General features: G+C 37.9%; 1 protein-coding gene across 1 annotated transcript in view; it reads left to right on the plus strand.

Moving 5' to 3' along the window:
- Positions 1-13,432, plus strand: part of smarca2 (SWI/SNF related BAF chromatin remodeling complex subunit ATPase 2) — a 57,768-nt gene that overhangs the window by 3,882 nt on the left and 40,454 nt on the right. Inside the window, 9 exon segments of the mRNA XM_084115523.1 lie at positions 228-560; positions 734-832; positions 3,618-3,885; positions 4,823-4,949; positions 7,453-7,626; positions 10,958-11,131; positions 11,557-11,727; positions 11,897-11,947; positions 12,093-12,223. Coding sequence (XP_083971649.1) covers positions 228-560; positions 734-832; positions 3,618-3,885; positions 4,823-4,949; positions 7,453-7,626; positions 10,958-11,131; positions 11,557-11,727; positions 11,897-11,947; positions 12,093-12,223 — 1,528 coding nt within the window.

A 13,432-nucleotide genomic window follows, 5' to 3' on the forward strand; every position in this document is an offset into this window, starting at 1 on the left:
CAGTGTGACCGCACCATAAATATTATTTAACCGTGCACATGTTTTTATGCCAATTCAAATTTGTAGGCATACAACAAATAACCATAACTTTTGAGAAATACTCTCAAAACTCATATCAGTCTTCTAGAAAAATATAAAAAGAGAAATAGTAGACAAAACAACTGACCAATTTAACCACAGTCAGCTTCATAACTACAGGATACACATTTTTTTGTTTTGCTTATTAGGATACATGTCCCCTCATCCCTCGCCATTGGGCCAGGTGCCGGAGCATGTGCCTAGCCCTATGTCAGGAGGAGGGCCGACCCCGCCGCAAATGTCTCAGGGTCAGTCGCCCATGATGCCCATGGATCCGCAGGGGATGGGACAGCAGGCCAGGGGTCAGTCTGCCTTCAGCCCAATCCAGCTACAGCAACTGAGGGCTCAGATCCTGGCTTACAAGATCCTGGGCCGTGGTCAGCCTCTGCCTGAAAATCTGCAGTTAGCTGTGCAGGGCAAGAGGAGCCTCCCCACCATGCAGCAGCAGCCCGTCAATACCGGCCCCTACAACAGACCTCCAGGTGAATATATTTTTGGCCATTTTGGTATTAGCCAGTAGCCCTTTATGTGCAGTTTTTTCTCTTGTACAATTTATAATGATTTTAAGCCTGTTGCATGCAAAATTGGTAATCATATTAGGGTTTTTTTTGCAGTTCTTTTCTTTATAATATTCAATCTTGTGCTGTTTTGCTAGGTATGCCAATGCCTCATGGAGGGCCTGCGACTGGCCCGTGTCCCTCTCCAGCCATGCAGACTCTTACCCAAAGCTCTGGGCCAAAACCGTGGCCTGAAGGTGAGTGTGGGATGCATTTTTTTTATTTACTTTTTATTTTTATTATAAAAACAGATAACAGTATTTTAGGCTGCTGTCTCTTTAAGAGCTAATGCACTGATCCAGTATAGACAAATCCGGCGAAACACAGAAGTAAAGCAGTGCCGCCATTACTGCGTGCCTTGCTGCTAAGGAAGTAGCGTTGGTCCCGTAGGCGGCTGTAGCAGATGTAGCTGTACGAAATGTTATTTTTATCTATTCATCTTTAATTTTGTACAGTCGCCCTGCTGTATGGCTACAACACTTCCCTCGGCCGGCCATGCAGTCACACACTACTTCGAGAACTTTGCAGTTTTCTCTCTATATTGTTACTGACACATTATGGTACGAGTTCACTGCCTGTGAAAACCGCACGACACCTTTTAATGTGAGCTCATCTGCGAAGGTATGCAGTATCTGGCCAATCCATCCGGAGCTCATGTAATTCTGACCTTCAATCAATGCCCTGTACTTTAGGTTCTGAAGCTCGCATGCCAGATGATTAATAAAATAATGTTGAATACCTGTAAGCTGCCAACTCTCACGCTTTCACCGTGAGACTCACGCAATTGACACTTTCCACACGCTCTCACGCCACACATCCATTTTCTCACGCACATAAAAATCGAGAAGCAAAGAGGACACGGAGACCGACAGAGTAGACAGAGTAGGATAGTTATGATATAAAAAAAAAGCTCAGCTCTCAGATTCTGTCAATTTTATTATGAAATTCAAACAATAAATATTTTGGCGTTTGTAAATGTGACGTGACAGATCCCTATGGCACGTGAACCGATCATAACTTAATAGTAAATAAACACGAATGAACAATGTTAAAAGAAACAGTAGCATAACCTACCGAAATGTATATTCATCATACATAATATCGATCAATCAGTGTTTTTTTAACCGCGGAAAGGGTCAATAAAACAGCTGGAGAACAATTATGTCACATAACATTTACCTCAGGAAAGAAAAAAAGCTATAGAGAGTATTTTGCTAAATATGTGTACTATATTACATATTTATTATATGTTTTCTTATATCATTAAAGTTGTTATTATAATAAAAAAAACGCATTATATTTAATTTGAGTTATTTTTAACCTTAATACTGCCAGCTGATAAGGCTCTCTGTATGTTTACAGCATTAGGTGAGAATTTTTTTTTCTTGAGAAAAAATAACGCCTATCTTGTGTACCTAATATTTATCCAAATTAGTCAATATTAAAACAAATCACAAGAATTGAACTGAATTGAAATCCTGAAATTGTTTCAAGCAATAATAAAAAAAAACGTACCAGAAATTGTACCATATAATATAAACATTGCAACATGTTGTCACTAAACCTAATAAAATTCAGTTTAGTAACTAAAATGTTTTGACAATCACAATATTTAAGCCCCAGGATCCGCTTTCATTGAAATGTCATTAGAGGACACCGGCAAGTGTCACACCCTCACACTTCGCAGGCACGCAGTAATGGCGGCAGGCAAGATGGCGGCGCCCATAGAGTTCGCGGCGGATTTGTGTATACTGATACACATGCGTTTTCTTTCTCATCTGTTTACATTCAGTAAAAGACATAACCGACAGTGTTTACGTGAATGCTCGCAAAGAAGGGCATTTTGACAGTTTTGTTGTGTGTATTTTTCCATGCAAGTGCAAGAAGACGTGAAAGAGAACTCAATTCAGTACTTACACGCCATTTTGTTCTCTTTTAAGTCTTTTAACCATTTAAATGGTTAAAATCACCTGAATGTTTACATTTACATGATGATGCAGCACTGGCCCGATTAGGCAAATGACAGTTCCGTCAACTGTCCTGTGCGTCTTTCATGCTTGCCCGGGCCATCGGGCAGTCCTTAATGTCGAGCCCTGTAAAACCACAAAAACAAAAAAATAGATCTTAAAATTCCAACACAACAGTTTTATGTAGTCACAGATCATGTTTTTTTTGTTGTTTTTTTTCAAATCAAAATTCATAGTTTGGTTAAGCTGGTAAAGTGAAACTTTGAAAAAGATTAAAACTTTTAAATGAAAACGCTAAGGGACAACCTTACAAAGGTTAAATCCCCTCTCTAATATGCTTTCAAATGACAGTGTATTAATTCAGTGCTATCTTCAAGGGAAAGTCACTGAAGTACACACAAATGAAAGATCATTGTTCATCTCTCTTTTTCAAGTGGTGAGTTAGTCTAGTTTAATTCTAATGCGCTGCTTATTGGCTATAGTTTTGTAAGATTCAGTTGATGTCAGGTCAATTGACTTTTTAACTGCATTTTATGTAATGCCCTCATGGTGGGTTCAGAAACTGATTGATTGACCTCAGCCAGAGGTAAAGATCCAGATACTTTTTTTTCTCTTGTGTGCATGCTCTCATTTAGGGATTGCATGCCCTTCATGCAGTTTCTTTAAAGGCATTGAACTTGACTTGAAACAGGTCATAAGAGTTATTGTAAAGATTTTTCATTTCAGAAGTGGACGTCAGTTCACACTGTGCTTTGAACTGTCTTAAAACCTGCCAACAACAGCTTTGATGTCCTCTTTGAGTATGATCAAACATCCTATCAACAATGGACTACTGAAATATATGACATTACTTATGCTGTTTCATTATGGCTCATTATATTGATCGATCTGACGACAGCATTGTGGATCACTAGAAGCTTAATGCATTTTTGCATTCAGTAGCATTTCTTTGAAAGACATGACATTTTGATAAATCTCACAAGACGTTCACAAAGCACATCTCCTGTCTTTTCAGGTCAAGGTGCAGAGACCCCCAGCACTCCACAGAAGCTGGCGGTCCCAGCGCCCAGCGGCAGACCCTCTCCTGCTCCCCCGCTGGCCCCCACCGGTACACAACCTGTGCCCAGCACCTCTCTCACCTCCCAACCTCAACCTCAGCCACCGTCTGGACCAGGCCAGCCCTCTCTCATCATCCAGCTCCAGCAGAAACAGAATCGCATCACCCCGATTCAGAAGCCTCAGGGTCTGGACCCTGTCGAACTCTTGCAAGAGAGGGAGTACCGGTATGTAACAAGTAATTAATTTCAACTTAATTTACACTGGTCATTACCGTAATTTCATTTTTTCATTTTATGATATTTTCTGAGGTGCACTTATAATGTTAGGACAATGTTTACATCAAAATGAAGAACGATGACGATGAAGAAGAAAGCGTTGTTCTGTGTCTGTGTAGGCAGTGTGATGCTGATGTATTCATCTCTATTTTGTTATAAGAACAAGGAAGTACAAAATTAGTCATTAGTTGTTTTTGGACTAATGAGGACATTTTGATCTCTGAAACAGTATGTTTTTATAATACAATGAGGTCTTTCATTTCAAAAGATCAGGAAAGTTTTTAATTTTTTTAATTCATTACTTTAATTTACAGTTAAAGGCAGCACAGTTTTACCACACATTACCACAGCTAGACAATCACGTTTGAGTACAGATTCAAGCCTGTAAACCTATCATCCATTGCTCTCCTGTCTCTAAAATGTCATTAGAGCTATTGTTGTTGTTTTTTTTTGGGGGGGGGGGGGGGGGGGGAGAGCTGTAATGAATGTTAGAGGAGGGTGAGGAACCTTCTGAGGTTTCTGAAAGTTCCTCAGAACTTGGTTGATTACACTGGCTTGCACTATCTGAAACAACAGAAAGGTGTTAATTGTTTGATGTACCTTGAGGTCACCAACACACTTTTTTTTAACACTGTCTGTGTGAAAGAACACCATCTTGCTGGTGATTTATAATTTAGAGAACTCTAAGGTTTACTAGAAATGATTGTCTAGAAAGTTCACCTTCAAAGACATCTCTGTTCAACAATAAGTTTGGTGATATGTGCTTGTTTGACAGTTTTTGCTTTCATTTTTTCACTTAATGACTACCTAGAAATCTCTATTATTCTTGAAAAAAAAAGATAGTGCTAGTATTCAGTACATCTGTCCTTCTCATCTATGTTCAAAGACTTCAGGCCAGGATTGCTCACAGAATTCAGGAGCTGGAGAATCTTCCGGGGTCGCTGCCACCTGATCTGAGGACGAAAGCGACCGTGGAGCTGAAGGCCTTAAGACTGCTCAACTTCCAGCGGCAGGTTTGTCAATGACATGACACTAATTTTTTTGTCTTATCTATTCATTTATTTTAAAAAAGCAATTCATAGAACAATGTACTGTAAGTACACCTCTTTAATAATGAGCATGTTTTTTAATTTCTCTATTAAAATGTAAACGTTATTATTCTTTATAAAATTTGTGATTTTTTTTCGGGGGAATACATGTGATGCAACTGTCTGATATCACAACGAAGAAAAATATTAAATAAAACAAAAACAACATTCTTGAAAAGAACATTTATTAAGTAGTTTAGCATAATCTTTAAACTTCTCAACTGCTTTTTAATATAAATGTCATGTGGTACAACTCTTAAAGATATTTATGAAATAATATTTCATGAAATTTGTTAAAAAATGTCTTACCTTAAAAAAAAAAAAATAATTAACTTTTTTTTTTTAAAATAGGGATTACGAGTTTTCAGGATGTAAAGAAAATACGTTATTTCTTTTTTATTGATGGTCACACCTAGCCTGGCTCCGCCCTCCTACGTACTTCCGCTCAATTTTCACTTTCCTTCAGTACGTCGTCTGGGTTTGCGGTGTATTCTTGGGTTTTCTCCGGCCAAATTTTTGGCGGTCCAATCAGCGAACAGAGGGAGTGGCTGAGAACGATGATGTTGAGGTCGTGCGCTAGTTTGAGTTGTAGGATTACATCACGACCAAACGTTAGCGATTGGTTATGGCAGATCCAGAGTGGCTCTGGGCAGATCCAATAGTTTTAAACTTCAACAGAGTACCCGCCTGCAAGGAAGTTAACGCTTGTCAATGGAAAGAGGCCAGACTCTCTGTACAAATGAAATGTACGAGAGTCTGGTAGGAGCAGGATAGGTCACACCATAGGTCATTTTTAGATTTTTAAAATGTAAGCTTTTTTTTTTTTAAAGGGGTCATATAATGCCATTTTTGTACAAGCTAATATGATTCTTTAGGGTCTAAATTAAAAGTTTGTAATATACTTTAATTAAAAATTCTCATTAGTATTGTAAGAAAACACTCATTTTACCTGGTCAAAAACAGCTCTGTTTTCAGCACGCCGTTTAAGTGCATGTGTCTTTAAATGATAATGAGCTTTGCTCACCCCGCCACCCTCTTTTCTGTGCGTACACAGTTTGTAACACAATAACCATAATGCGTTGTTCATTATAAAGTGGGATTATGAATTATATTGAGAACGTCGTACATAGAAAACATGCCGTAATGTACCCTGAGTGTAAACAGCCGCATTCATCGTGAAGCGTGCAGCAAGCGATTTGCAAAGATTAATATAAATATTAATATAAAGGTTAATAAAACGTTACACTCACTTCTTCTTCTGGAGGTGCAGCAGGAACACAAATAGTTGGTACCGATCCTTTTTTCAGGAGCAGCTTCTTAGCAAAACCAGCTTTACTGACCCTCGTTTGTAAAGCAGTCTGGTGTGTGAAATGATTTGCGCAAACATGAAAGCATTGACGTTGATCGTGGGCAATATTCCCTTCGAAAACCCACTCAGCCACTGCGTCTTCAGCGGTTCGGATTTAGGAACATCAAAATGACTGCTGTGTTCCTTATTGCACCCAAGAACAGAACACCACAATCGCTTAGACGCCATTCTGCTCATAGACAGTGCTCCAGCGTATCAACAAAGACCGCGCCGGTCCGTGCGGACTATGATTGACAGCTCGCTCACGAGCGAGGGCGGGTCTGTGTTGAAACGCTGCTGTCAATCAACAATCGTGGGAGGGCCGTAGATTTTGTGACGTCACAAAATCGAACGGCTTGATTTGAGATGGGGGAAAACATATAAGAAGATTAAAAAAAACCACTGGATGGATTTTTATCATTTTATGATGGCTGTGTACAGGCACTGCCAACACACATTTCAGTACAATCAACTTGTAAAAGTGCATGTACCATTATATGACCCCTTTAAATGGTCTTAAAGTGTTTCAGAACCATTAACATACTTGCATATCTTTGACCCAGAAATAAATGTCAATAATGATAATGAAAATAATTAGCACTCTAATAATTTTCTCTTTCACTGGTGCATATAATTGATACAATTTAGATTAAAGCATATTTCCAGTAATTCATTACACATCAATTGTGAGACACTTCTAATGAAAATCTCTCACGTTTGCCTTTGGTTTACAAGTAATGAAATCATTTACAATAAGACAAGAGAAAATTGCTCATGCATATTTTTGATTTGCTGGTTCCATTGAGCTTTGTCCTATTCACACTGTGTGGATGGTGATAGTGTCCAATTTTATGTGTTTAATTTACGCTGTGCAATGAAATGCACCATTAGAGGGCACCCTTGTTGTATTTCGTTGCACTCCGTCTCCTCACAATTCACAGCCTTGTTCTGCTATAATTAACTATCAAGAACAAAACATGTGTGCGAAATGCATCAGAATGTGATTATCATTTGATGAATCTCATTAGTTTAATGTATTTAGCTACAGATTACTATGATTGTTTTTTTTTTCTCTCTCAGCTGAGGCTAGATGTTGTAGCCTGTATGCGCAGAGACACAACTCTGGAGACTGCCCTGAACTCCAAGGCCTACAAGCGCAGCAAGAGACAGACCCTGAGAGAAGCTCGCATGACTGAGAAACTAGAGAAGCAGCAGAAAATCGAGCAGGAGAGGAAGCGCCGACAGAAACACCAGGTGATCAATGAATAATCAGTGTACTTACTAAGTGTGGTCAATTAAATGGACTGAACATACTAATCAAACATGCTATCAATATACTAATAAAACAATAGACAAGCTCCCTCAGCAAAATGCTCATATAAACAATTCATGTGCTTACATATTGATTACTGATAAAGGTCAAGGCTTCAGACTGTGACCAAGTGGTCAGATTTTGTGACATTTTTTCTGCCGGTGTGACACAATTTGTTAGAGGTTGTACTGATGCCACCAGCACATTGCTCAAATGATAATATCTGCCATTTCTGTTACGAGAAATATCTAATGGCAAATGAAACGCAACTGCACTACGTGTTTGAGTTGTGCTGCTAGGACCGTTGGACAGCTCGGGGCAGTAAAAGACTCAGAACAGGTTTACTCGTGGGACAATCTTGAGCATGTAACACCATTACACAGAGCTGGGATTAATAACACCTCAGCGAGAGCTAGTGGGAAGCATTCAAATTCGGTCCAGAATTCTGTTATAAACCACACATACTGTATCAAGTCAAACAGTGCTGATGTGGAAACCAGGAGAAACATTGTGCCATGAAGTTATAGAAAGCGTTTCAGTCCACAAAACACCAACATTCACCATGGATTTAATGTAGTAACGCTAACCGTAACCGCTTATTGTGGCAGAAATAGTTTTTTTTTTTACATTAGGTTATTCATATCAGGGTTCGTACAACCTTTTGAGAGAGAAATTCAGGCACTTTTCAAGTGCTTCAAACTGTTTCAAGCACTTCAAACCTCTGAATTTTATCTAATTATAATGTTATTTTTAATGTGATGATTTATAAAACTAAAAGTTTAAAGATGTTGGAAAACTAACACTTTGTGGCAAACAAGTTTTTAAAGACATGAAATTACCACTATAACCAGTAGATGGTGGCAGAGGAGCACTTATTTGCCATTTCCACTCCCTAATATGTGGAAAAATAGCCTAGAAATCTAGACACACCCTAGCGGCAGCAAAATGTATTTTGCAGCCAGGGCAGTCTAGCAACTCTCCATTGACTTTCGAGCTGCAAAAACCTAAATTGGGTCAGGCCAATCACGTCGTGTATAGAGTAGGCGGGGCGGGCTTAAAGGAACACTCCACCGTTTTTTGAAATAGGGCTTATTCACCTTCTTTCCTACATTTAGAAAGGTGGGCAAATGCATTTTTGTCTCAGTGCATGCATTGTTTTAGTTTGACAGGGTCGGCGCTAGCTTAGCTTAGCATAATGAATGGAATCCTTTGTTGCCAGCTAGCATGTCCTGAGTAAAAGTGATATATAAAAAAAAAAAACCCACCTAATTACTTCTTGTGGCCTGCGTATTCACAACGAGTACAAATAGCGATGCAGATTAACACTAGGCGATTTCCTATGCAGATATTGACTTGGGACTATATTAGGGGGAAGCACAGGCGAAGCACTGCTACTTGGGCGCAGAGATATCACGCCCAAGTAGCAGTGCTTCACCTGTGCTTCCCCCTAATATAGTCCTTAATATATAAGTCAATATCTGCCTAGGAAATCGCCTAGTGTTAATCTGCATCGCTATTTGTACTCGTTGTGAATACGCAGGCCACAATAAGTAATTAGGTGGGTTTTTTTATTTTTTATATCACTTTTACTCAGGGCATGCTAGCTGGCAACAAAGGATTCCATTCATTATGCTAAGCTAAGCTAGCGCCGACCCTGTCAAACTAAAACAATGCATGTACTGAGACAAAAATGCATTTGCCCACCTATCTAAATGTAGGAAAAAAGGTGAATAAGCCCTATTTCAAAAAACGGTGGAGTGTTCCTTTAACATAATGACGACAGAGTTGCGACGGTTCCCTGCTACTTGAAAACAAAGAATGGCGGCTGCTGCTGGAGAACAGTCTTTCGAATCGGCTTTGTCCGCGACTCTGGAGGACTTGGAGTTAAGTTTTTCTTTGAGAAAAGAGCAAAGAACGGCACTTAAGTCATTCTTAAAAAAAGGAAGATGTGTTCGTAGTTTTGCCGGCCAGATATGGCAAAAGTTGAATCTATCAACAAGCTCCGCTGTTGGGAAAACGCTCTGGTTGGTTGAAGCGCTGTCCTATTGCTTGCAGAGGGAATTTGAAAGACAGCCGTTTATACCTCCCCTCGGATTGAGCCGTGTCTATGGTGAGTTGCCAGACCTAACATCTTGATGTAGGTCTAGCTTGCCAGGCTAGTGGAAAAAAGTAGAAAGTCACAAAGTCTCATGTGAAACAAAAACTTTTCTTCAAATTGTGACTGAATTACACAGAAAACAAGTAAAGAGAGCTCATTTTATAATCACTGAAGCTGTCTGTCATTTCAGTATGATACACTAGAAGAACAATGGTCAATTTAAGAGTATAGAATATTAAAAATTTCCATTTAAAGATGAGGTTTTTGCATGTTACTGTTGTTAATAATTTTTTATTTATCTGCATATCAATTCAAGTTCAGTGCTTCACTGTTAAATTTCCAATAAACAAACATGTAATTGTATTAGTAACTGCACTTATTAATGCAAAACAATAGTCATTTTATGGTTAAATTAACTTTATGAAAAATGTTCCCCCGGCTACCAAATCAGGTGTTGGCGCCACCATCTGGAGAACTTAGTGGCACCAGTGTCATTGCTTTCAAATGTTAGTCTGGAGCTCTGAGGGAGCTTTTAAGAGGGGTCATATCATGAGGAATCAAATTTCCTTGGCCTGTCAAGTCAACCTGAGGCAATAAGAAGGATGTAGGATAACGCTCTCCTAAACACCAGAATAACTGTGGAGACTAAAAGGATTGAAAATTGCTCTTCCTGGCAGTGTGTAAGACCTGACCTTCTGAAGATTCCTAGCTTTAGAAACAAGTGGCTGAAGTTTATTAAGATGTCTTTAAAACATTTCCATCTGACATTAACAGTTTGTGCTGCACATTTGATCCAGATTCTTTATGAACCTGTTATTTTTAACTTTCTATTCACCAAAGAATCCTGAAAAAAAAAAAAATCTGTTTCCACAAAAATTTTCAGCAGCACAACTGATTTCAACATTTCAACAAGAAAATCAGCATATTAGAATGATTTCTGGGGGACAATAATAATAATAATAATAATAATATTTCACAATATTAATGGTTTTACTGTATTTTTTCTTTTTTTTTAAATAACACATTAAGCAAAAAAAAAAAAAAAAAAATTTTTTTAAAAAAACTTCAGAAAGAAAATTTATAAGACAAAAATGAAAGCATTATATGACCTGTTTAGAGGAGTTTTAAAGTGGCTTTGCTCTTTGATTCATGCTGTTATTCTTTACTTCTTGTAGGAGTATCTTAACAGCATTCTGCAGCATGCAAAAGATTTCAAGGAATATCACAGGTCCATCTCTGGAAAAAATCAAAAGCTGTCCAAGGCCATTGCTACCTGGCACACTAACACAGAGAGAGAGCAGAAGAAGGAGACTGAAAGAATCGAGAAAGAGAGGATGAGGAGACTGATGGTATGAAGCACCATTTCTAGCATCATTATAAATCTTTCTGTTTCATTGTCTTCACTGCCTTCGCATAAAAATGGGCATACACCACAACATACTGTCCAGTTCTTAAACAAATCACTTAACTGGTGCTTTTCCTTCTATTGATCATTAATTCATTATTTTTAATGAATTACTTTAATGATTTAATTAACTGATAATGATTGGTGATTCACTCTGAATCAAACACAGAGTCTAATCAAACACAGAGACTTAATCATAGACTGAACTCACTTCTACACTGAATTGGCTCAGATGACTTTCTCGCATATGTCTCGAACTGAGAACTAGTACTGTGTTTTAAAATGTTAAAAATGTAAAAAAAAAATATATATATATATATTCACATTTTCCCTTAAAGGTTCTCATAGGTTCTCTGTCTGTTTTCCTAGGCTGAGGATGAAGAAGGTTACAGAAAACTAATTGACCAGAAGAAGGACAAGCGTCTTGCCTACCTTCTTCAACAGACAGATGAATATGTGGCCAACCTTACTGAGCTTGTCTATGAGCACAAGGCTGCTCAGGCTGCAAAGGAGAAGAAGAGGAAGAGAAAGAAGAAAAAGGTATAGAAAATACCCTATAGAAAAGAATCCATAAAATCACTTATTCTCAAGTCTGATATAGTAAAATATACAGTTTTATTAGGTTCAATTCCGTTTATACCACTGTGTTTTTTTTTTACAATCATCAAACACTCAATGCTTGCTTATTTCTTTCATGTTTAACCTTCAGAAGGAAGCTGGTGATGCCGAAGGAATGGGAGCCATCGGGCCTGATGGAGAGGTAAGTCAATTGCTATGAAAATGAAAGCAGAGTAGATGTGAATAACTGACTGATGTTTGATCCTGATGGTAAACTCACTCTGTCAAACCTAATCTAACATGGCCTGTCACAGAAAACCTGCTTTAATGTTTACTTATTCGTGCAGCCCATAGATGAGAACAGCCAGATGAGTGAGCTGCCAGTCAAAGTCATTCAGACAGAGACTGGGAAAGTGCTGCAGGGGACAGATGCCCCCAAGTCTAGTCAGTTAGAGGCTTGGCTCGAGATGAACCCTGGGTAAGCTGTCCTCACATTGCATCCTCTGTGTGTCTGGTAATTAAAAACATTTCCATAAAAGTATGACCAGTCACTTGGATTGAGCTGTGAAGCTGCAGTGAGCCATGTGTTTACAGCACTGTGGGGAAGACAATATTGAAAGGGATGCAGTAGAAAAGGGAAAATATGCTACTTGACATCCCACCAAATAAATAAATACATAGACATTGAATACAATTTGTGTAGAAATTATTGTGCATGTATATCATCCTAAAGCCTCTGCTAAGAACACAATAATACTACAATAATATTAAAGAATCCATATGAGGCTTTTTAATGTTTCCTTTTCCTTTAGTGTGTAATGGATCTGTTTGCGCATGTAAGACCTGCAAAGTTAAAAAGCTCATAGGTCAAAAAGCAAATAATTGTTTTGTATATGTATAAATACACACATATGCATGTATATATTTAAGAAGAATGTGTTATTTATATATAAAATATGTATTATAATATGTATAAATATATACAGTATATACATGCAAATGTTTCTTAAATATATACATGCATATGTGTTTAAATATACAAAATAATTATACACAGTACACATATATTATGTAAACACAAACTTTTATTTTGGATGCGATTAATCGCGATTAATCGTTGCCCAGCACTAATATTGATATATTGTACAGACTCGATATACCGCCTAGCCCTAATGGAGGTGCCGCAATAATGTGCAGTATGTGAAAAATAATGTTTTTTTGAACATTAAAGCATGTTAACCTATTCTAGTACAACATTCTGAGTGCAACGGCCACAACTCAACATCCAGTCAAGTCATAGAACCAAATCCCTGCCTTGCTTTTTTTTGCTTTTTCAACAAACTGTTACACTCGGATGTACACCACAATACAGGGAATAAAATTCAGTTGTGAACTGATTAACATTTTATTTTTGTGTAATCACTTATGAAATCTTAAAAAATTACATAGAAATAATAGAATAATGTTACAATTTTGTAAAAATTTGCATTTTCATGTGTCCATGCATTTTGGATAAAAAATACCTATCCAACAGAGACTAAAGCTTTGTGCAAACCTCCTGTGTAGCATATTTTAATTTAGCTATGGGGGAAAAAGCTTTGATAACATGCACCTTTTAAGCTTGTGTTGTCAATAAACCCTTTTCAGGCTTCAAGTGTTTACTAGTGCATTATGCCCTTTTAAACAG

Source organism: Abramis brama, assembly GCF_963993115.1.
Source record: "Abramis brama genome assembly, chromosome: 5".
NCBI classification, from domain to species: domain Eukaryota; kingdom Metazoa; phylum Chordata; class Actinopteri; order Cypriniformes; family Leuciscidae; genus Abramis; species Abramis brama.